Source organism: Mustela nigripes, chromosome 6, assembly GCF_022355385.1.
Source record: "Mustela nigripes isolate SB6536 chromosome 6, MUSNIG.SB6536, whole genome shotgun sequence".
NCBI lineage: Eukaryota > Metazoa > Chordata > Mammalia > Carnivora > Mustelidae > Mustela > Mustela nigripes.
Window position 1 is genome coordinate 53,394,625 of NC_081562.1, and position 25,637 is coordinate 53,420,261.

The 25,637-nt window shown below is 35.8% G+C and overlaps 2 protein-coding genes across 7 annotated transcripts; one reads left to right on the forward strand and one right to left on the reverse strand.

Moving 5' to 3' along the window:
• Positions 1-834: 834 nt before the first annotated feature.
• Positions 835-11,391, reverse strand: LOC132019479 (early activation antigen CD69-like). 3 transcript variants are annotated; one of them, XM_059402590.1, is made up of 5 exons: positions 11,336-11,391; positions 8,423-8,515; positions 4,170-4,357; positions 3,273-3,379; positions 835-965 (listed from the first exon to the last, which is right to left on the reverse strand). In XM_059402590.1, exons 2-5 carry the CDS (start codon positions 8,496-8,498, stop codon positions 851-853), a joined length of 486 nt encoding a protein of 161 aa, XP_059258573.1. In that variant the 5' UTR covers positions 8,499-8,515; positions 11,336-11,391; the 3' UTR covers positions 835-850. The 3 variants fall into 3 exon arrangements, 2 of the variants coding, with proteins under 2 accessions (XP_059258573.1, XP_059258574.1); XR_009404789.1 differs by lacking the exon at positions 4,170-4,357; XM_059402591.1 differs by lacking the exons at positions 4,170-4,357; positions 8,423-8,515; positions 11,336-11,391 and adding an exon at positions 3,773-4,108.
• Positions 7,246-24,024, forward strand: CLEC12A (C-type lectin domain family 12 member A). 4 transcript variants are annotated; one of them, XM_059402588.1, is made up of 8 exons: positions 7,246-7,349; positions 14,780-14,876; positions 17,119-17,184; positions 19,094-19,192; positions 19,470-19,658; positions 20,546-20,697; positions 22,255-22,358; positions 23,751-24,024. In XM_059402588.1, exons 2-8 carry the CDS (start codon positions 14,786-14,788, stop codon positions 23,926-23,928), a joined length of 879 nt encoding a protein of 292 aa, XP_059258571.1. In that variant the 5' UTR covers positions 7,246-7,349; positions 14,780-14,785; the 3' UTR covers positions 23,929-24,024. The 4 variants fall into 4 exon arrangements, with proteins under 4 accessions (XP_059258571.1, XP_059258568.1, XP_059258569.1 ...); XM_059402585.1 differs by lacking the exon at positions 7,246-7,349 and adding an exon at positions 14,374-14,395; XM_059402587.1 differs by lacking the exon at positions 7,246-7,349 and adding an exon at positions 14,589-14,672.
• Positions 24,025-25,637: the final 1,613 nt, after the last annotated feature.

The window sequence follows — 25,637 nt, forward strand, 5'->3', positions numbered from 1 at the left end:
AAGTACTAAAATGTGCACAGATTTTTAATGAGAACTAGATGTTGACCCTCACCCTTGGTCCCTTGGATTCCTATTCAAATGTGATCTGGGATCTAAATCCCACAGCTTTAGTGAAAGACCGGAGAAATCCCCATCATTTCTTCAAGTTACCAGGGCTTCTTTCCTCACATTCTGCTCCTTCTCTCAATACTTATGTTCTGCTCACCATGACTTACATCCCAAAGCCTGATTCTTTCAGTGGTTTCAGCAACAACAAATCCATGTAATGTAATTTTTCACCTTAGTAGCTTGAATAAAGATCTAGGAAACTGTGAAAGATTGTATAAATGTATTTTCAGGGTATTTGGTCTTTGACGGTGATAAAAGTAAAAGATCCTAATTAATCTCTGAGTACTTGTCCCATGGCCTTCCTTCCAAATTCTCAATGAGCTACATACCACTGAAGGCTGAGTGGAACACGCAGTACTCACCTCATGCTCCATCTCTCATCTCTTGCAGGCAGATTAAATTGAATTTCGGACAGAGCAATCTTTCACTCCTTCCTTTTTACCATCCAGTCTGTTCTACTGAGGCATGCTGTTCAATCAGTTGTGAACAAGACCACTGTTATACCCTCAGGCTTAGACACACCAATTTACGTGGCAAAGTGACATCATGTAAAAATTCAGTTTAGTTTCTTGACTTCTTAGATAAGTTAATTAAATGAAGATAGAAGTCATTTAAAATTTTATCAAGCAACTTAAAGAGTATGTTTGATGGGAAGGAAAATGTATCCGTATGAATTTATAACACATAAAAAGATAGTCTTTCTTTAATTATTTTATTTACTTTATTATGAAGGACCCTGTGTCTAAGGACAAAAGGATTCTCTGCTGCATATATATTTTATTGCATCATTGCAACTGGCACTGCTTATGCCATTCTTAAACATGAAGGCACATGTTCCACTTCCTTCAATATTAAACCTGGAACAAAATAAGGAGGTTAATTATTTACTGAGCCGCATGAAAAATAACTACGTACGGACAAAAATATGTAACTCTGGTGACCATGTTTCAAAATTTGCAACTAAAAAGGGGTAGAGGGAGTGAAATGAACTGTTTCTCTCCTCTTCAGCCTCCAAACTTCACTTTGGGATGGTGGTGTGGAAAGAAACTAACACCAAGGAACTTCACTGCAGTAACAACAAAAAATCCTGGAACTTGATGCCGTTTTACAGTGGAGTAGACATTGAAAATCACTTTGGGATGGATTAGATCCTTTCTTTTATACAAAAGAACAAAAATAAGTAAATATAGTGAACCATTTAAAGATCATATACAGGGCGCCTGGGTGGCTCAGTGGGTTAAGCCGCTGCCTTCAGCTCAGGTCATGATCTCAGGGTCCTGGGATCCAGTCCCGCATCGGGCTCTCTGCTCAGCGGGGAGCCTGCTTCCCTTCCTCTCTCTCTGCCTGTTTCTCTGCCTACTTGTGATCTCTCTCTGTCAAGTAAATAAATAAAATCTTAAAAAAATAAAATAAAATAAAGATCATATGCAGGTAGAGTGTAACTAAAATTTCATTGATTCCCACACCCCCTGTACACATTTACAAAACTGGTCAAAAGGCTGAAGTAGATGTTCCCTTGACTGTATTTTGAAACTATTAGCATAGTAATACTGAAATAGGTATTCACCTGATGAACTGTGAAACATGTAAATAATCACAAATAAAATATCTAGGAAGTGTTTTCTAAATTCTTACTTAAGGTCACATAATACATATACAATTGAAAGTTCAAAATGAGAAAAAGGGAATGTTGAGTTTTGGTGGATTTCTGGTTATATGGCAATTAAAATGTTTTAGCACCTCATTTTGGGGGAACTTTGTAGCACTGGTGTGCACTTTCCCAGCTTTTAGGATATCTTCAGAATTTATCCTATTTCCAAAATACATGTTCATTTCCATGCCTTCCCTAACGCTAACTGCGATGGGCTTACTTATGTCCCCCCAAAATTCAGATGTTTAAGATCTAACCTATAGTAGCTGAGAATATAACCATATTAAGAGATGAACTGTTTGAAGAGATGATTAAGTTAAAAAGAGATCTTTAGAGCCCTAATCCAATGATTAGGTGTCCTCATGAGAAAATATTTGAATAAGATAAGCATTTGCACAGAGGGAAGAACATGTGAAGACACAGAGGGAGAGGATGACCATTTACAAGCCAAAGAGAGGCCTCAGAGGAAATCAACCCTGCTGACATCTTGATCCGGGATTTCTAGTCTCTAGAACTGTTGTTCACACTGTCTAGTCTGTGATATTAGCAGCCTTAGCAAACTAATACACCATCTTTAACCAACTTCTAGTTTTTACTTCTTCTTCATTTTTTAAGTAGGACTATATATAATATATAATATTATGTTAAACTGCCAATATTTTCTCTAAAGAAAATATCATTATATTAGGTTTGCTGGTCAGAAATTTTATGTCATAATTTTCTTACATTTTTCAAAGTTGGCTATATTATTATCCTCAAATCATTGTGTATTTTCACACAAAATTGGATATAAATACAATAATAGAAGTTTACTTTTAGAAAATCCTGCAATTTCTTTGTTGGGTCACCCCTCATATAATATCTAGCACAGAATTAGATGCTAAATAAATTGTAGCTGGGGGTCCCTTTACAAGGAACCTAATATTCTTTCTTTTCTTTTCTCCTCTCTGAAGTTGGAAAAAAAATCAAATGTTTCAAAAACGAAAACAGAGTTGAGAGGTATAATCAGCTCTTCAAGCTAGGAAACATTGAGAAGTTCAAAAAGTTCGAAAATTTTAAATAAAGATCATCTAGAGCATGCATTTTCTCTTTCTCACTCATTCCCTTCCATTTCAGTCCACCAGAGTGTGTGGTATGTAGACTTTAGTACATTCTCTCAGACTCCCTAGCAATGACAGTCCAAAGCAACAACAAACAAACAGATAGAGACAAACCCCAACTGGAAAGAAGCAAGGATCAAGCTAGTTAGATTTTTATATAGTCTTAGATAAAAAGAACACTTGTGGTACACATGTGGTATATACAGTCTAATTTACCATATAGAAGTAGATGTTGATATTTGATGCCAAACCCTCACTAAGGACTATATATTTGAAGATTCTCTTTGGCATCTATATACATTGATGGTCTTTTAGGGGAGATAATGTGGAGGAAACTATAAGGGTAGTTGATTATAGGCTTAGATTCCTTACCATGCTTAGCATATTTTATAATAAATGTTATTAAAGCTTACCAATTGTCGAATGCATCTCCATTTGCCCACACCCAGGGTGCGCTTGCATTTGGCTTCTTTAGTCCAATCCAATATGAAGACGGTTCCAGATAGGGCATCAAAGATTCCTTTAATGAAACACGGGGTGCTGTTTCATTAAACTTTTGAGAATGAGTTTTCTCATTCTCGCTACCTCCAGTGCTATGGTCCTTCCTTGGGCCCATTATATCTTGCAAGGGTTATTGCAATAACCTTGTAACATGGCACTCTACTTTTATATTTGCCACCCACTAGCTCATCACAGCAAAGATAATGATTTTTTTTTTAAACTTAAGTCAAATCATGTCTCACTTTAGTTCATAGTTCTGCAGTATTTCCCTATTTGACTTGGAGGAAAACCAAAGTATTTACTATAGCCTCCAAGTCCCTAATCACCCATATCTTTCACTCACTCCCTCATTCTAGGCACATAGGCTGATTTTTTTTTTTCTGTTCCTTGAATATTCCAGGCATATACCTACCATGAGGTCCATGTTCCAGATGTTTCTTCTTCTTGGGAAGCTGATTCCCCAGATATTTCTCTAATTCTTTTCCACCTGATAGTTTTGCTCAGTGTCATCTCAATAAGACTATCTTATATGCAACTTATTCATATTTATTTCATATCATACACACATATGTTATATACATAAATCATATATATGTTCATCAAAATTTACTAACTTCTCATATGCCATACAATTTACACATTCGTTTTGATTATTTTTCATTCCCTGTCTCTTCCTCTGGGATGTAAGCTCCAGAAAGGCAAAGATCTTCGTTTTGTTGTCTGATATATCATACCCTAGAAGGATACCTGTCATATAATAGCTACTCAATAAATTAGATGTGATGTATATTGCAAAGGAGAAATCTAACCACTTCATTCTTGGAGTTGAATATGGCCAGAGATCCACGATAGGCTATGCAGTTTGCTTGGCCATCTATCCAAGTTTTTTCATGTTCAGATTGAAAGAAGCAATTATTATTGACTTGGTTCCAGCCTTGTGGACATATAGTTTCATCCTCTGAGCATGTATTGTCTTTAAATATCCTTGGATTTTTAACTGAAATTAACACAGTGGTAGAAAAAAAAAATAAAGAAAGTGTAAGAGAAAGGAAGAGTCTTATCTTCAGTATAAAATATATATTTCAGATTGAGAAAATGTATTTTACTTCCATATTCAATTCAAATGATTGAACTTCAAATGTCAACTCAGAAAAAAAAATTAAGAACACAGCATGAAAGAAATCAACACTGAAAAATGCAGGTGTATGCGTATTTAATATAGCAACAGTAGACCAATAAACAAAACAATCTTCTCTAGCCAGTTTCCTCCCATTTTTTTATATTATTGGCATTTTCTCTATTTACCCATTTCCTTTCCTATAATTTACTAAGGTACCTGGGACATGTCTCACTGTAAATAAACCAACTATCTGTATCCATAACCTCAGAGGGTTGGCTTCCTATTGCTGGCTTAATTGAGACTAGATTGTCTTTCAAGAATAGATTTTCCTCAGAAGTTGAAGTTGTTCATTTGTTTTTAAACACAAAATAATTCAAGGAAAAAAAGCTTTGGAATTTACTACCTTTCTGCTATCCACTTTTTACTTTCCAGCTTACTGAAACTAGACAGATGAAGTTACTTATTAAGGTGTAGCCCTGAGAAAAACAAGGCTCACCAAAAGGACATCTCTTCACAGTTGAAATAAATGACTAGTTCATAGTCAAGCCTATGAATGAGAATATCTTCAAATGATACAAGACACCAGTAGTATAGTTAGTAAAGTTTATACAGTAACAGTTTGTACAAGTTAGTACAAAATCAAATATTTGGTTCAGAACTTGGGTTACCAGAAAACCAACTTTTATCATTCATTCATTAATTCATTTGACAACTACCACTTGAGCTTCTATCATGGGCCAGACATTTCTGTAGGTCTAGAAATACAACAGTGGACATAAGATACAAAAAAAATCTTTGCTTTTATGGGACTTGCTTGTCTACTAAATTTTATAGTTTGTCATTAAGGGAAATTAGGATTATTGGTAGAAAGTTTTACAATTTTAATGCAGTAGCCAGGATAGAATCAACCAGAGGGTGATTTTACCAAAACTTGAGGGTGGTGAACTAGTGAGGAATATGCATATATCTGGGAAGATCTCCCTTAACAAAGAGAAGAAACAGTACAAAAGACCAAGATGAAGGCCTGGCTTGTTCACAAAATAGTGAGGATGCCTGCATGACTAAAGAAGACTGAGTGAAGGGACAAATGGTAGGAAATGAGATCACAGAAGTAATTGATGACTGGATGACCAGATCCAATAGAGCCTTGTAGACCATTGGCAAGATTTTGGCATTACTCCAAGTGAATGAATAACCATAGCAGCATTTGTTTTTGAAAAAATTTTTAAATGTATTCTAGAAGTGTACTGACCATCATGGTAGCCACTAGCTACACATTGCTATCGATATTTGAAATATGGCTTAGTCAACTCCAAATATCCTATAAGATACACAGTGAATATCAAAAACTTAGTACAAAAGTTTTAAAAATATCATTAATAATAAATTGATAGATGGTGAAATGATAATATATTGACTATACTGACATTAACCTAAAATTTTCAGGAGGCAATAACTAAGCAAAAGCATTTTTTTAATCAAAGAATTGCAGTTCAGGGTTTATAGATTTGAGTGGCAATCCAAATAGCATCCCTCTAGGGAGCAAAAGTCAGGAGTTTTTAAAGAAAAATAAAGGGAAGGTTTGTATATATTATGTATTACAAAGAATTTTGATCGGTGCTGATAGCAGAAAACTAATCTTGGGTAAGCATAATTGGTGGCTAAGGCTTTCATTAGTGTAGCAAATTCCAAGAGGTCTTGCAGAACCCTTGGAATATTTGGGGTTTGGCCTGGTTCAAAAGTTTTGGAGGATACGCGTAAGGCTTACCTCCTTAATGGCCTCCTGGATACATTTTAAAACACTTTGACGTAAATGACTCTATTTTATTTTCTCTTTCACACTGGGTTAAACAAAAAATACTATGAGAACTATTTTTTTTTCCTTTTTTTTTTTTTTTTTAGGTTTTCAGTGTACCATCTAAAATATAAATGATATTTGTGGCTCATTTTTTTCACTGGACAACCTGCCCTAAGAGGTAAAGGGTAGAAGAAGGAAGAACATTTAGAAAAGAGGATGTTGGCTAGGTAGAGGGTGGTAACAGTAGAAGTGGTGAAAAGTACACAGATTCTATTTATATTTTGAAAGACCAGGAAGAATTTGCTGATTATGTGGAAAATAGGGGTATGAGGCAGGAAAAAGTGTCAAATATGACTATAAGGTTGGTTTAAAAATTGGAAAGACAAAGTTGCTGTTTCCTGAAATAAGATAGACCACAGATAACAAGGGTTTATGAGAGAAAGCCAGAATAAGATTTCAGCTTGGACAATGTTATGCTTGAGAAGTTTATTAGACAGTCCACTAGATGGATTAAAAATTTGGAATTCAGTTAAGAGACACAGATTGGAGACATGTATTTGGAGTTCACTGTAAGTGTGACAAAGATATAAGTAAGGTTCAGATTGCCAAGGGGGCAAGGGTAGGTAAAGAAGGGACCTGCCCAGGGACTGAGCCCCAGGGCACCTGAAAGTTAGTACATCACGGAGAAAAGAAAGAATAAGCAAAGGAAACCTGGAAGAACCAACAAGTTAGGTAGAAAGCAAACCATGGGAGAATGGTATCTTGGAAGCCAAACGAAGAAATTATTTCCAGAAAGAGATTGCTGAATACCGCAAAGAGGTCAAGTAAGATGAAAACTGAGAAAGGACTAAATTTAGCAACACAGAAGTTGCCAATGAACTTGAAAGACAAATTCTGTAGAAGAAAAAGGAAGTGGCGCCTGATCAGAGTAGATTGACAGAAAATAGGAAGATAGAAATTAGAAAAACTGAGCAAAAAAAATTTTTTTTCAAGGAGGTTGCTGTAACAGAAGAAAAAAGAAAGAAATTGATAGTGAAGAAAGAGTGAGGACTAATCAAAAATTTTTTTAAGGTAAGAGAGATATTACCATAATGTACTGCTGATGGGGATGTTTCAGCTGACTATGGAAAAACTATAATGTAGGAGAGAGAGAAAAATATTATTATAGTCACATAATTGATCAGGTAAGAGGCTATAGAAACTAGAGTAGAACATGAAAACTCTGTCTACAGTACCAAAATTCTAGACAGTGTATTACAGGTAAAGATAGAGTTAAGCAAGTAGGGGTGGTCACGAGAGTATTTGGGAGTTTTTTAGTAATTGTTATAGTTTATGAGATAAAGTCGAAAGCAAATATAGACTTGAGACTGAAGCATTCTGAAGAAAAGAGGAAAACTATAACGTAATCATCTATGGGAGTAAGAGAGTTAATGCACTAAGGAACGGTAATACAATTGCTAGTCCCCACCCTACTTCTTTTTAATTCTATCACATTTACACCTGACATAATTCTCTGACATTCTCGTTCTTTCTTTCATCTAAGGCACTCTCTCATAAATGCCTACTTGAACTTAAGGTTCAGCACAAACACCTTTCCCTTCACAAAGTTTTGCTTGACTACCAAAAGCAGACTTATAATCCTCTTCCTCTTCATATTGAACATACTTCTATTTAGCAATTATTTTATTGTTACTATTTGCTTATGTGCCTGTTTCTTATCAAAGATTAATTCCTTTCAGGCCAAAATATCCCTCCCCCCTCCCCCTCCCTTTTTTTTTTCATTTTGGTAGCTTCATGATCTAATAGTATGCCCAAAGTTCAATAGGTATTAAAAGAATAATCTTTCTATGGGGCACCTGGCCGGCTCAGTTGGTAAAGCATGTGACTCTTAATCTCAAGGTTGTGAGTCCGAGCCCCAGATTGGGTGTAGAAATTACTTTAATAAATAAGCTTTAAAAAAAGGATTACTCTTTCTAGAAGGCAAATCAAGTGACAAGTTTTAAAAAGCAATTAGGTGCTCTGGTTGGGAGAGTGCTTTCTGATTCTAATTATTCAATGTTAGGGAGGAACAGGCTAGTCATTGGTACGGGACTGAAGTAATGATAATACAATTAACATATTTTTAGCAGAAATTGTTTACTCACATTTTCTAGGAAATCCTAACATTGCCCAAAGAAGAAAAGCGATGCCTCCACATAGCATACTTGACATGACTAGCATTTTCTTCGTTACTACACCTAGGAAAGATGCATGTCATTGTTTACATTCTAGAGAAAAAACCAAACAGCAAGCAAACAGAAAACTCAAGTAAGATTTACCTATTTCTCTATCTTCTATAGGTGCTACTCTTCACAACACAGCGATTAGTATTGGGAACATGAGAAAGGGTACTCAGAGCTAACTTCTCAGCAGCCAGAGTTCAAAAGTGCTTTGGCTCCACTTTTTAGTGCCATTTCTGACAACTGTTTTACTTACTCAGTTTTCTTGCCTTGGGTCCAGAATAGAAAACCAAACTTCATCCTGGGACTTTTTTATTGCTGCCTCTTCCGAGGGGGAAAAATCTGGTGGAGAGGAGTGGATCCACCATTTCTTTGTAGTCTTGGTTTTACTGAGGAATACCGCTTTTATTTAGGGCAGATTATGGACAATTAAAAACAAAAGTGCTGAGTACACAAATTGGGGTCAAGGAAGGATGCTATGATAATCACCGGAGGCTCAGTTTCTGTACCCAAGGACAATCTCTGTGGCCCCCCATTACCTGGTCTCTTGACCTTCTGCTCGACAACCTCCATCCCATCCCTATTCTCAATCCCTTCACTCTCCATCTCCAAAGCTCATAGACAAGGCTCTTCTGTTATGAGGCTGGAACCGTAATGGCTTCCAGGCAGCACCAACGGCTACCCTTGTTCCAGCGGGGTGGGCTCCGCAGCCTAGGATTGGCTGGACCACAGAAAGGACTCCGAGAATTCAGTCTCTGATTGGTTCCTTACCTCCCACTTGCCAACTCCTCAAAGGGGAGCACGAAGAGGCCCATACTCCTCATTGTGGACACCTTGCTGTGTAACTTGAAACATGGAGCTAGTATAAAGAGTAGTATAAAGAAAGAAGAAAGTATAAAGAAAGCATAAAAGCTTTCCTAAATTTTCATACTTCTAAGTTTGAATGGGCTTCCAACATTTTATTTATTTATTTACTTATTTATTTTGTATTTGGAATGTCATGAAATACCTCAGAATCCCTTTTATGTAAAGATTATTCGTGGATATAACTTCTCTGGGACATCTCCATCCTTTTCATCACAACCCTATCCCTTATTTTTGTTGATGGTTTCCTTCAAAATTCCTTTGGCTGCATATCTAGAGTTCCTCCAAAAGTGGAAATATCAATATATTCATGATCAGCTATTTCTTTCTACTTGTCTATTTTCTCTCTGTCCTTTAAAGATTTTGTTTATTCACTTGAGAGAGAGAGACACAATGACAGAGATAGCATGAGCAGGGGGAGAGGCCGAGAGAGGAGTAGAAGTAAGGGCAGAAGCATACTCCCTGCTGAGGTAGGAGCCCAATGTGGGGCTCCATCACAGGTCCCTGAGATCATGACCTAAGCAGAAGGCAGATACTTAACCATCTGAGCCATCCAGGGGCTCCTCTATTTGCCCATTTTCTATTTGACTTTGACTTTCAGCATTACCACTTTTTGTTTCTTTGCTGCATTAATCATTATTGAACAGTTCCCTCTTTTGATTACTTATTTTTGTAAAATATCATGCAAATTTATCATTGTGAGGTGAAGAAGTAATGTAACTTTATGCTTAATTGTCTATGTGCTAACTAAAGACAGATGCACATGAATCAATGATTGACAGACTTACAAGTAGATGACATGACTGGTCATTGATCATAATACATATCTGTTTTATACATAGTGACTTATAGACTGAAAATCTAGCAGAGAAGTTTGTACTTTATATAATTAAATAATACTGTAAATATAAATATGCATAAGTATACTGTAAAACTAAAATTTGAGACATGTAGCTGGAGCATGATGTCATTTAATTAATTGAATCAGGCAAATGAAATTTGTGCCATCAGATCATAAGAAATAATGCACAATCACCCCAACAAATACATACATTCTCTTGCAAAAGTACATATGAAATTAAAAATACACACATATACGTAAACATACATCATGTACACATATGTTATGGGCTGTCTGTGTCCTTACAAAATTCATATGTTGAAATGCCCAATGTAATGGTATGAGAAGATGAGATTTTTTTTTTAAGATTTTATTTATTTATTTGACAGACAGAGATCACAAGTAGGCAGAGAGGCAGGCAGAGAGAGAGGGAGAAGCAGGTTCCCCACCAAGCAGAGAGCCCCATGCAGGATTTGATCCCAGGACCCTGAGATCATGACCTGAGCCGAAGGCAGAGCTTTAACCCTTTAAGCCCCTCAGGCGCCCCGAGAAGATGAGATCTTTGAGAGGTAATTGGGTTTAGGTGATATAATGGAGGTAGAGTTCCCATGATGGAGTGTGTGTGTGTGTGTGTGTGTGTGTGTGTGTGTGTATTTCTTACCCATGCTTATTTGTGTCTGCTCAATCTGATGATTAAGGTACATTGAGGATTCACTGCTGCAATGTAGACATTATGCTAAGGATTGGTGGGAATGTAAAATGGTGCAGCTACTGTGGAAAACACAATGTGGCTCTTCAAAAAATTGAACATTGTTGTATGATCATAATTCTATTTCTGGGTGTATACTCTCATAGAACCCAATTCAGGATTTTGAAGAGATACTTATAAACCTCATGTTCATAACAACACTATTCACAATAGCCAAGAGGTGAAAGCTTCCCAAGGATCCATCCATTGATGGATGAATGAAGAAAATGTGACCTATACCTACAATCAAATATTTCTCAGTTTTAAAAAGGCAGAAAATTCTGAAGATATAGATAGATCTTGATGACATAATGCTAAGTGAAATAAGCCAGTCACAACAAAACAAAACAAAACAAAACAAAAAACACTGCATGACTCCACTTACATGAGGGTCCTGACTAGTCAAATTCATAGAGACAAAAGTAGAATGATATTTGCCAGGTGATATTTGCCAGACACTGGGGGTAAGAGGAGTTGTGGTTTAAAGAACATTAAGTTTCAGTTTTGCAACTTGAGAAGAGTTCCAGAAACTAGTTGCACAACAATGTGAATGTACTTAACACTACTAAACTGTACACTTCCAAAATAGTTATGACAAGAAATTTTATATTATGTATATTTAGCCACATTTTTTAAAGAATAGTATCCATGAGAACTCTAGGCAATGAAGCCCTAGTAAGAATCTATAAAGAATCTATAGAACCCACACAAATGAGGAGTAAAAGAAGTGTCTTCCAACTCAAGAGAAATATTTCTGATGGGAAGTAAGAAGCAGTTAAATAAGATGATTTCTAAAAACAACAACAACAAAAAGACCAAACCACAAAGTCACTCATTAAGGAAGCTAACAGCAGCACACAGCTGTGCTTCTTTTTCTTCAGTTTTCTTTCCCCCATATGAAGTCAGAAAAAAAAGCACATCCCATTTTCTGTAGCTACCAGATCTGGAATGGTCCAGGATGGAGGAGGGCGGTGGTTTCAAATTGAGTTTTAAGTTTTAATTGAAGAGTTTGAAGTTTTGAGATTATGCTGGACATAATAATTTCTGAAATGAGACTATTCCTATTACTGAAAAGAACCACAAAATCTATGAGACTGATCCCCAAGCTATCCAGGTGTGGAAAATTGAAAGTCTCAGAAAGTTTAATGGAATGAAATAAGAAAGTTAAGTTCTGGGCGCCTGGGTGGCTCAGTGGGTTAAGCCTCTGCCTTTGGCTCAGGTCATGATCCCAGGGTCCTGGGATCAAGCCCTGCATCGGGCTCTCTGCTCAGCAGGGAGTCTGCTTCCCCCTCTCTCTCTGTCTGCCTCTCTGCCTGCTTGTGATCTCTCTGTCAAATAAATAAAATCTTTAAAAAAAAAAAAAAAAAGAAATAGTCAATGGATATAGTGAAAATACAATCCTTTTTGCGAGATCCTTTTTGCTGTTTTGTTAAACGGAAAAGAATTCAGATTGGACTGGGTTGACGAGACCCTAGCAGAAGTAGCTAATTTGCGTATTATACATGAGAGCTCATGTAATGAATTTTGCTGCTTGTTGGCTAAACTAAGTTGGTGTGTAGTGTTCAGTGATTCATTAGTTACATGTAACACCCAGCGCTCATCACCACACGTGTTGTTCTTAATACCCATCATCTGGTTACCCCATCCCCTCACCCCCTCCCTTCTGTAACCTTCAATTTGTTTCCCAGAGTCCAGAGTCTCTCACAGTTGGTCTCCCTCTCCAGTTTCATCCCATTCAGTTTTCACTCCCTTTGTCGCGGCCGGCGCGACAAACCGACCAGGGTCGAGAGCATAAGAGGATGGTGGAAAGAAATGAAGAGACAAAGAGATGGGGACAGGAGGAGCACCAAGGAGGATGTCCAATAGTGCCGAGTTTATTCAAGGTTGTGCGGCATTATATAGCTAACAGAAACAACCATAAGAAAAGTATCTATTTTTAGCTGATTACTAAAGAGTTTGCAACATGCACAGAAAATCCTTCAAGCTTTCCCATTATCTATTTCCCAAACACCAATAGCAGATCTTCTAGTGCCAGACGTACTGACTTCAAGGCCACTCAAGACATAGTTGTGTAAGCACAGCACAGTCTTACAGTGGTGTGGTCTATAGCCCGTGCAAGGACAGCAAGGACCAGACAAGAATTTCTGACCCCGGCCAAATCGTCTCTATCTGACTAGCAAACGTGTGGGAAGTCACGTAGGCGAGTGCGCAACACAGAGCACAGACCCTTTCTCAGGGCTACTGGACTTTATCGACCTAAGCCTTTTGTTCGGCTATTCAGCCTTTAAAGGAGGCACAAGTCAGGACCTGGTTTGGTTCTCAGCTCAAGCCTTACTGTGGCCTCCCATATCCCTTCCCCTGTGGTCCTCCACGCTATTTCTTATGTTCCACATATGAGTGAAACCGTATGGTAATTATCTTTCTCTGCTTGACTTGTTTCACTCAACATAAGCCCCTCCCGTTTCAGTCATGTTGATGCCAATGGTGAGTATTCATCCTTTCTGATGGCTGAGAAATATTCTAGTGTAAATATGGACCACATCTTCTTTATCCATTCATGTGTTGAAAGTCATCTTGGCTCCTTCTACAGTTTGGCTATTGTGAACATTGCTGCTATGAACATTGGGGTGCATGTGCCCCTTCTTTTCACTACATCTGTATCTTTGAGCATATATATTCCTTTGAGCCTATCCACATTGTATAAATTGTCCCTTTATTTTATCCTTTTCAAACTCCTCTTTTAATGTATATACTTGTTTTTTCTCTTGATTCTGACTGTGGGTCTCTTTTTTGAACTTGAGTATGCCACTGTCACTGCAGTCTTTCAACTCTTCAATTATGTGACTGAATATATAAGATTTACTAATAAGAATTAGGAAGGAACTTACTCAAAAACAATGATTCCCAAGCACCCATCTTCACTTTTTACCCTTGATCAGTAAATGCATGTATCCTGGCCTCCTGAGAATGCTGAGTGGACTTTATAAGATCCTGGCTTGCATGACCTTTTTGGTAGACTTTAGCTGGGAGCTGGCTCAAAAAGATTGAGGCAGTCTAAAGAGAGACAGCAAGACTTATTTCAGCTTTCCTGGACTACAAAGCAATTTCTAGGGCCTTTGGTATACCTACCTCAGCCATCAGTATGCATACTTCCTGGTGTGGTTTCTGGGCCCCAGGTCCCTTACTATATTTCTTGCTGCTAAAGAAACTAGATGTTCCCTAATTCCTCTTAGGTTAACTTACCCCTAACTAACAGAGTTACAGAGTGGGCCTTATCCTCTGCCTCTCTCTAGGAGTGCTTTGCGGACATACAGTCTCCCGGCAAAGGCAAATCCTCTCTGTCAGGACCTTTGCCATGACACATACAGAACATCTATGCCAGACCGCTATTGTGGAAAAGTCAACGTGTGGGGATGGTGTCCGTCTCGTCTTTCTCTGCTTGAAGGTGATTCTCCAACAAATTCTATGTTATATCTGCACATGTGTTGCTAGGGATCTGTGTCCCCTTGCCTGGCAATAACCAAAACAATTTTTAAAACTTCCCCTCATTGTGAGTTATAGAGAAATGAGAAAAAAGGAAGAGAAGTAAGAGGAAGAAAGACTTTCAGTCTTGCAGCTATGTCTGTACTTATCTGAGGCCTCTGATAGGCTGCAGCTCCTCTGTATACAGACAGGATTGGGACACTGAAAAGAGAAGTTAAAGCTTACACATTTAAGCTTTGGTTTGTAAACAGATACGTAAAATTACAATTCCTGTTTAAAGTCAGCTCTATTAGTTCACCTTCATCTTATTTTTTTTTTAATAGTTTGTTGGGCTTTCTTTTCATAGCCATCAATGTCTGAAGAAATTACTTACGCGGATCTAAAATTTCAGGACTCCAGTGAAAAGGAAAATATCTATGAGTTTGACGGAGTTGGGATAAAAGGTAAGATTTTGAACTTTGGATATGTTGCAGGTTGAGCCTCCCATTTTTACAAAAAAAAAAAAAAAAAATTAAAGGTGTTGGTGGTGCATTAACACTTTGCCTTTTACAATGTTTCTGTTTTAATATCATAGACAAGATAATTAGGTTGGGATGATAGTTTGATTTTACTGGATTATGTAACATTTTCCCCCATAAAACAAGGAGTACATGTTGTCCAGGAAAATCATGATTTTGTAAGTTCTTTTTTTATAAGAAAATTCTAACCACTCCCAGCTAATGTATCTAATAGTAAAACAGGATATCTTTCCTGCTATGTGAAAAATACTATCCTTTCCTGCCTTATGAGGTAGAAATGGGCATCTTCATTTTGCAGGAGAGCAACAGTGACTTCAGTGAGTAAATGCTGTGCTTGAGTGTTATATACATGAGTGTGGATTGCTCTCTATTGACTTGCCAGCATTATGGAGGAGAGGGTTTGGAGTCCATTGGATGTGTACAGGACATTTAAATAGATCATTTGACCTTCTGAAGTCTCTGAGCTCTCACCTAGAAAGTGGAGATAGGACGGCCCATTTTATTATGAGATTACAGCCATAATTCAGTGTATGCCACCCGTGCCATTTTGGAAAAGACCAACATATTTAATGATTATTTTGTGAGGCTTAAATTAAAAATAGATGAAGATGAGAAATATACCAATAATTTTTTTAATTGGTCAGGATTTCAGTGATCATTTTTTGTTTATACATTTAGTCTAGTAGGTATGTCTTTAATATTTAAAATTGATCATATTTTCAGTTCTGTGTATCCACAAATAAAAATAAAAGGATATCAAAAAGAATGACAGTAATAAATAAGTTGGAGAATATTTTTCAGAAACAGATATTAGAAGGAATTAAAGCTCTTTTAAGCTGTTCAATTTGACCAATTTGACCATTACTATCAAACAAATCAAATTTTATTCAGAGAAGGTTTCTAAGCAGAGAGAAAGATACTAACCTCTATAGGCACATATGAGTAAGTGGAAGAATATGAACTTAAAACTAAATAGCAGGAATTTTATTTTCATATTAAACTATCACTAGAGATAAAGAGTGAGATAATATTCAGTCCTATAAATGGAAATTTTGTGAATGAAAATTTTACTATATTCTTAGACATATTATTCATTCGTAAACAAATTCATAAAATCACTTTATATCACTTCTCTTTAGCTTACTGTTAGGTCTATTCACTGTTTGAATGATTAGAAAATAATAGCTTAGAGAATATGGTTGAATGGCGATACAGCTTTTTTTAATAAATCTTTAACTAATTTAGTTTCCTTAGGTATGAGATATATTTTGAACGAAATTTACTCATCTTAAATATGGTATTTAAGAAGTGATTCACAGACCTGTACCCCTGGGGATAAAAATATATGTTTATAAAAAATAAAAAATTAAAAAAAAAAAAAGAAGTGACTGCTTTGGTTGAACTGTCGAGAAGAACTTAATAGTGTGATACTTTATTTGAAAATGATTCTTGCAGTCATATGATGGCATTAATGTTTCTCATTATTTAGAAAAGGAAAAAAATAATGTTTATCGGAGGTTGCAAAATACTTAGATACATACACACACCATAATTCCCATATGCTGAGCCTACATATAGGAAAGAAAGAATAGGAGAGAGAGAGAAAGGGAGAGGGAGAGAGTGAGAGAGCAGGAGGGAGGAAGGAAGGAAGGAGAAAAGTAAAGAAAGAAAGAAATGAAGTGTGTGTGTGGATGTGGATGTGAAACAGAGACAGAGAGACAAAGAGAACTTTAAAAAATGTCATTTAGTATTCTACCAAGTCAAGCATATATTACTTCCAGATTTCTCTTTTTCTTTTCTTTTCTTTTTCTTTCTTTCTTTCTTTCTCTTTCTTTCTTTCTTTCTCTTTCTTTCTTTCTTTCAGTTAAGTTAGATGAAAAGACACCTAGGGGACTAAAGGAAGAAAAGAGGTAAAGAAATATTGGAAGCTATAACATTCAAAACCACACTGTACCTGAAAGTTTTGTATTTTTTAAAAATTTTTCCTCTAAAACTGTTTCCTTTCCCCAATCATCTTCATCTCATTAAATATAAAAATATATACATATTTAATACAATCACCAGGAGTTTGCTATATGCCAGCACTGTTCTAATTGTATTACCAATATTAATTCACTTACTCTCTTATATTTTATGGCTTTCTTTTTTAACCAATGCAAAAAGTAAGACACAGAGAAGTCAAGTGACTTGTCCAAAGTCTCACGTGAGAAGCAGATCCAGCATTCAAGCCCAGGTATACTAGCCCTAGGCATGGCATGCCTCCTCCTCCTCCTCCTCCTCCTCCTCCTCCTTCTTCTTCTTTTTTTCAATCACTATGCTATACTGCCTACAAGTGTATATATTTAAATCCTCCACATTTATCAAGTAAAAGATCTCTCATAAATATTTCATAAATTTGTACTATAGATTCTAACTTCTTTGTATTCTCTAGTCCTAGTAAAGTGAACTGCTTTCTCTCTTGCATGGCATATTACAATAGTTTTCTTGCTATTCTTCCTACTTCCAACATGGTGGCCCTACAATTAATGCATTGTCCATATGCAGTAATAGTGATCTTTCCAAAACAAACCAAAAAAAACAAAAAACAAAACAGCTCAATTATTTTCCTGTCTTCATTAAACCCAGTGGTTTCTCAAAGAACTCCAATCCCCTCACTCTGGCTTAATAAAGCCTGTCAAATAATCTGTCTCCTGCCTTCTTTTTGACCTCCTCAAACATCATTTCTCACCTTGGCCACAGTTCTTAGCCACTGAATTTTTTTTTTCTGTTTTTCAAACAGATAAAGATCTTTCCCAAATGAAGTCTTTTGAACTAGACAATCTTGCTGCTTATAATGTTCTTCCCACTAGTTTTGCAGGCTCATTTGTATTGGCTATAAGATCAGAACTACCTGTTCTCTATAATATAACTGTTTTGAATCTGTGCACACCATAGCACAATTTAAGATCTCTATCTATCTACTCATAGATAGATACTATTTATCTCTTTCTATCATCTATCCATTTTTTCTCTCACAATTAAAATGTATTTTCTATGAGAGCAGGAACTTGTATATCTTGCTCACTTGCGTATTGTATTGTGAGCACCCAAAATAATGCTTAGGATATAGAAGGTACTAAACAGATAACTTTTGTCTAATTGAATACATAAATAAATGAGAACATAATTATTAGGAAGATAGAACTTGAAGTTATACCTCTAACCTTAGATAAGATCTTGACTATATAGTTCTTTCACTATTAGCCATTGTTCAAAGTCTAAAAAGTTGTTTTACATTTTACTTTCAATTCTCTACACATTTCACAATATTACATCACCAGCTAAGAGATGTAGGACACAGATCAGAAGTATAATTGGTTATCACATTTTTCCTGAATTATGTTCTTTTAAATAGCTAGTATCCATATATACAGATGATGATAATTTAAATCAGGTACTGATTTAATAATGATTAATTTATAATATAAAGTTTATAATTCTTTTTTTTTTTAAATAGGGAAATGATCTGTTTTGGGGATTTAGTGTTTAGCAAAAAAAAAAAAAAAAAAAAGTCTAACAGAAATTTGTTGCTAAAAATATGAAGAAATCCTGATGAGGAAATGATACTGATCTGGCCTATGTTTCTGGCTGCTGGGATGACACATGTAAACATTAAAAAAGACACCCTATCATTTATATTCCACAACCAAACTCTCAGGATTTGTGGGGAAGGACATAAGTAATGAAATTATTTTCTTTGGCACTCACAATTGTCCACTGAAGGAAGGGATTCTTTGATTGACCTCTTTATTAGCTGTCAGCTACTCATTTCCCCAATTTGTACAGAAAAGATATGTCATATCCAGATTGATAGGTTTTTCTCAATTCTTTTCAAAGCCCATTTTTGCCTCTTTGTGTCTTGACTCAGCCTACCAGTTAACAACCTCTCCTGTGAGAACCAGTTTGCATGTAAAACAGCTAACAAAGTGTTTTTTACTTATTCTTTAAAAAGACATTTTTAAAATGCCCTTGAGTTTCTAGCAAAACACATTCCTTTACCAGAGACACGTTAGGAAAGAAATAAAGGCTGAACGAATGAATGAATGAATGAAATTAAGATGTATACCACTTCCAGGCCTGCCTGCTTATTTTGCTTTCCACAGCACCACCTGTTCCTTCCCATGGATGGCGTCGGAGAACCTTGGCTCTGACTTTTCTATGTCTTCTGCTGCTGGTTGGACTAGGAGTCTTAGGAAGCATATGTATGTATTACCCATGTTTGGCCTGAAAGGGAAAGCACCTAGAATTACATGAATTTTACAAGAAAGTTTATTTTTGAATTGAAGCCTTGGAATGATTATTGGTTATATAACCCAAAAGTTATTGATAACTGGATACTTAAACATGATAATTTGTTTTCCTCCCTTCTGTGAAGGGATTGCTTCCCAAAACCTTTAATGTTTGAAATACTAGTTCAGCAGAAAAGAGATAAGGGTTGGGTTGAGGAATTAAAATTTTTTATTTTTTTTTTATTTGGAGTTTACACAACTTTGAAGATAGAAACAGGAAAATTGAATAAAATGCAAATTTTCAAAGAAGAACTTCAGAAAAATGTTTCTCTACAACTGATACATAACAAGAATAGTTCCAAAATGATCAGGGACCTGTCGATCACACTGCAGGAAATAGCCACCAAATTATGTCATGAGCTGTATAAAAGAGAACCAGGTAATCTTATATTCCTCTTCAAGCTATTTATTAGACAATGAACAAAACCTAGGAGTTACTTGAGAATCATTCATCAATAACTGGCAGCCTTCCCCCAGGATGCCATTATTTGGAGAAAGGAATTAAATGTAGTTGACAGAGGACTCACTGATATTTCTGTGCAGTGAGAAGTTTCTCTAATCTGACATCTACTACTGTTATTTTGGGCACTGAGGTTAATAGAAGTTAGGGAGGAGAGGAGAAGGCACCTCTTTATACCCTTGTTAAAGGATAAGAAGAGAAGATGGGTCTCATCTTTACAGGTGATCTTAACATTTCAGTCAATGTTTGAGGAGAGTCCATAGAAAAGAAATAGTTAAGCCTTGCCTATGGAATGAGGAATAATTGGCTTTTGAATTATCTCTAACAGTTTCTATAGCTATTATAACTAAAATATATTCTTTGTGCTCTTGATAACTCTCCCAAATATTCAACATCAGGCAGCCAGAAACACTGTAGTTGGAGAAGGCAAGGTTGATGTAGGTTTGGGGGGTAGATTCTTACCAAACAATGTTTTTGTGATTAGCCTTTATTGCCATGTAGTAGTACAAAAAATTAAAAAGAAATAGAGAAAAATAAGTTAATTAATCATTATTCAGGACTCCTGAGGTAAGTAAACACACTGCAATACACCAGATGTTTAATTCAGAATGTGTTGTTCAGATTATGTTTTGGACATACTGTGGTGGTAGCTAGGGACCAAGAATACAGGATGCATTTTCTTCACCTTTCATGTAAGAAGAAGAAAGAGAAGTAAATTTGGTTAACTTATTATAGAGGACATTGGGAATAATAAGAATAATGAGGATTATCAACACAAACCAAATGAAAGTATGTTTTTCTTCCAGAGCACAAATGTAAACCTTGTCCAAAGGCATGGATGTGGCATGAGGACAGCTGTTACGTACTAAGTGACCATGATGAAACATGGCAAGAGAGTGTCATGTCCTGTTCTGCTCAAAATGCCAGTCTGCTGACAATTAAGAGCAAAAGTGTGTTGGTAAGATCCCATGGATCTTCTGCCTTCCTTCTGAAGAAGGAAGTCACTTTTCCCATCATAGAATAGAGAGGAATGAGGCATGTTAGGGAAGATTTGTACTAATCCAGACACGGGCTTGTTTAAGTTAGGGTATGAGGTGACTGAGGCTTAGTACATTTACCATACCGTGTAGATTAGCCAAGGTGTTATCTAAAATGTTAGCTTAGGGGCGCCTGGGTGGCTCAGTGGGTTAAAGCCTCTGCCTTTGGCTCAGGTCATGATCCCAGGGTCCTGGGATTGAGATCCACATCGGGCTCTTTGCTCAGCAAGGAGCCTGCTTCCCTTCCTCTCTTTCTGCCTGCCTCTCTGCCTACTTGTGATCTCTGCCTGTCAAATAAATAAATAGAATCTTTAAAATAAAATAAAATAGAATAGAATGTTAGCTTAGGTACTTAACGTCAGTGGAATCTCAGTGGCTGGGCAGGTATATAGACATGGGGTAACCAGAATCTTAAGGTCTATGAGCATTTCCAGACTGGAACTTTAGGATCAACTCTCAGAACACAATTTCTGAGAATTTATCTAAAAGCGGGAGATCTGGAAATCATTCCTGAAGGTTACCAATTCTGTAAAATCCAGATAGGAGAAGATTCTTTGTTTCTATCATTTTGTCTTTTTTTAACTAACAGAAAAAACCAACATATACTAGAATAAAAACATAGGTTGGATAAAATATGTATAAAAAGGTAGAATTCAGATGGGATGTCAAAGGCAAGCATCAAGCAGAAATATTATACTGATTCCCTGGATCCCAGGAAAATGAGTTCTCTGGAAGATTTATTTATGTTTATATGTATTTATTTATTTTCTTTTTTATAATATTTAAGTAGTATCTCTATATTTTACTTATTCCTCTGCATTTCTGGTCTCTCAAATAGTATCCCCATATTATTTAAGGAAAAAATACATTTTCACAAAAGTGTCAGCTTCTCTACTGTAAGAATCTGGTTCCTCCTTTATAGCTGCAGGGAAAATCAAACCATAGTTTCTTCCTCCTCGCATCATTGTCAACTGATCCATTCTTAGTTATTTACTCAAAAAAATGTCTGGATTATGAGAGAAAAATAACTTATGTTGCCTATAAAGTTTTGGACTGGATCTCTATTCTATAACCACTTCTCCTTTGACTTTGCTACATTTTTCTCCTACTTTTTCGGTTTCTATTAACTTGTGTATGTAGTGATTAACCACCTTTTTTGCTCCTAGACTGACTACTGCTGGAAACTTGAATCTTGAAGTTTGTGACCTTCGCTGCCCCTAAGTTAAAGAAATGCATGGTTTGATAGACAGCTTTACTTGTGAAACAGTATCTGATAAATAACTGTTGGAGGAAATCTTACAATAAGGAACACTTCATTTTGATTTTTTTCTAATGGCATCACAAATGGTGTAATGTCAGAAATGTTACCTTAAAACAGTAATATGTAAGAAATTATGTTGTGAAATAATGTACAGAAATGGGAGATAGTTATTATTTTGTGGGTAGACAATTTTTTTAAACATCTCTATTTCTTGTAGGAATTTATAAAATCCAAGAAATTACGTGGATACTGGCTGGGATTATCTAGTGAAGAATATCAAGGTTACCAAAAACTGGATGAGACAATTATCTCCTCCAACTGGTAAGTCTTTATTCTTACTGAATTTTTCTGGTTGGTTTGAGTAAAGGTGTTTTCCCTGGGAGCAGTACTGATTACAATTAAAACTAGCTTCAATTGAAATTGTGTCCTTAAATAACTCTTTTCTATCAGGCTTCTTTAATGTTTAATAATGCAAAAAACTACCACTAAATCTAAACCCTGGGATTCCTGCACATTCTCCACTGTGGGCGAGAAGCAAATACAAGTTTTGATTGTTTTGTTTTGTTTGCATTTTCCTTCAGACAGAAATAGTAAATGTAAGAATATGGGTTTAAAGGCAGCTTTGTATTTTCAGTAAACAATGATAGGACAGAACAGGGGATAATATGTATACAAATAGAGGACAAAAGGAGGTATATTTTAAAGATCTCATCTGGAGTGAAGGGACTAGAAGTAAGGGTGGTGTGGGCACATCACAGAGAGTACAGATGGAATCTTATTTTGAAAAAGTAGAATTTCTACATATTTATTTGTAATTATGGCTAATGGGAAGGTAATCTATAGTGGAATAGAAAACACAGTATATATTTCAAATTATTAAAAATAATACAAAAATAAAAATATATAATAATATATGTATATATAATGCATTATAATGTGTATAATATATTATTATATATGTATTTCTTTTTGTTTTTTATTCTTAATGTTATTCTGGGATTTGTTTCTCAAAAGGTGTTGTGATCAATGACATCTGTATGATGCCACTTCAAATAGGAAATCTCACTTTTCAAAATTTAATTGATAAAGTTATTTATTTATTAATGATCATTATTTATGGACCCAAATATTTAATACTACATTTTTCCCAAAAGATAGTATTCTCAATTTATAAGTTTGTCTTTGATGCCTAGTCCCTGCTTAGTAATCTTGTTTTAGGGGCTAGTAATTATTCAGAATGTCAGAATAAAATCTTTGAAAAATGGTTAGAAGGAAATGTTACGTGGAGATCATGTTGAACTAAAAGTGTCATATATTAGATTAATTCAAAGCTTGGGTGATTACAAAAAATATTTGAGGAGATAGTGTCAAAGATTTGCTACAGGAGCCAGACTGGAGAATAATAGAACTGCAATATTCTGAATCATATTAACTATTGGGGAAGGGAAGTTACACATCTGGGAGTAAAGGAGAGCAATTAGTCCAGATGTAAAAAAGTGGGAAAGGTAGACTGAAGTAAGGCAGTGTTTACTACTGCATATTTGTTGATAAATATAAGTAACTTGGACACTCTTGATAGTCCCAATAATAATTAAAATTTATTTTAGACAATGCAGACCCAGAAGCAATGATATATTGGAAAAGCAATTTTTTCCTGTGGATGTGTTTGAAATGTTTGACTTGCTAATTGTAATTCTTTACTTTCTCTTTCAGGCTTACACAAAGGAGAAATGATGTAAATGATAGGATGTTTTGTGGGTATATAGATACAAGTTATATTTCCTATACAGACTGTACTTACAGTAAGATGTTTATATGCGAGAAGCTGGCTAATCCAGTGGAGGTTAAGAGCACACTACTGAGTGAAATACCAGATGGAAAATATAGTTAGTGCAGGTATTTCTCTACTATCCTGTGATTCAGGCAACTTTGGGGAGCATACATCTTGCGGGTCACACAAAAGCAATAAAGATGCTGTGAGAATAAATCTCTGTCTCCTAACTCTGTACATTTCTTTCTTTCTTTCTTCTCGTTTGCTGAGTGAAAGGAACCCCAAATCATACCTTGTTATCTGGATATAGTCCCGATACTGTTGACTATAAATACAGTGTGTTGGGTGAACGTATAGAAAAGTGAAGCTAACTTTTCCTGCTTTTCCAGGATGAACAAGGAGAATACCAACCTTATAGAACACCAGGGAAAATGAGATCTAGGAATATATAGAAAGGATGATGACATGACCAACTGGAATTTATCCTAGCCATACAAATTGATTTACATTTTAGAAAAAAAATAAGAGAGAGAGAAAAATCTATTATTTTAATAGATGTAGAAAAGCAGTTGATAAAATTTAACAGCTAATCTCTAAGAAAACTGGAAACACAAGGTGTCCCTCATCTGATAAACATTGATATTAAAAGAAGAGAAAAAAACAAACCAAACGAAAAACAAACAACAACAAACTCTAAACCTAATAAATTACCTTTGATAAAAAAAAAAAAAGATAATAATTCTTCTTTTGAACTCTGGAACAAGATCAGAATGGCCTTTATCAGTAATTTTTATTCAGTAACCTCTACTGTCTATTAGAGGTTCTAGAGGTTAAAATAAGGCAAGAAAAATAAATTTAAAAATATAAAAACTAAGAAAGGAAGATATAAGACTTTTTTTTAAGATTTTATTTATTTATTTGACAGAAATCACAAGCAGGCAGAGAGGCAGACAGAGAGGAGGAAGCAGGCTCCCTGCTGAGCAGAGAGCCCGATGCGGGACTCGATCCCAGGACTCTGAGATCATGACCTGAGCTGAAGGCAGCAGCTTAACCCACTGAGCCACCCAGGCGCCCCGATATAAGACATTTTTATCTGTAGCTAATGTAATTGTGTGTGTGTGTGTATACATATATATACTATATATACAAATGATAAAACATAAATTATTAAAATATATATTTTATCAAGGTTATTGGATAAAGTCTTAAAATATCTCAATGTTTAAACATCAATTATATTTCTGAAGGTTAGCAGTAAACAATGAAAATTTTTAAAAAAAACAATACCATTTATAAGAGGATCCAAAAATAAAATAGTAATAAATGTAATAAAATTAGAAAAACTTTCTGCCCAGTCCTGCTTCCTTCAACACTCTTGCACAGGTGGTGATACCAAGAGTGCTCCCTAATAAACCTCCAACATTGGGACGCCTGGGTGGCTCAGTTGGTTAAGCAGCTGCCTTCGGCTCAGGTCATGATCCCAGCGTCCTGGGATCGAGTCCCACATCGGGCTCCTTGCTCAGCAGGGAGCCTGCTTCTCCCTCTGCCTCTGCCTGCCATTCTGTCTGCCTGTGCTTGCTCTCTCCCCCTCTCTCTCTCTGATAAAAAAAAAAAAAAAAAAAAAAAAAAAAAAAAAAAAAAAACCTCCAACACAATAATCTTGATTTCAGAATCTGATTGCTGGGAAACCATGCCTTCAAATGTTGCTGACAAAATAAAAGAAAACCTTAGTAACTGGAGAAATAACCATGTACTTGAATTGGAACTCTCTATTCTTGGAATATAAAGTCTCCCAAATATACCTACAGAGTGAACACAATCCCTGAATA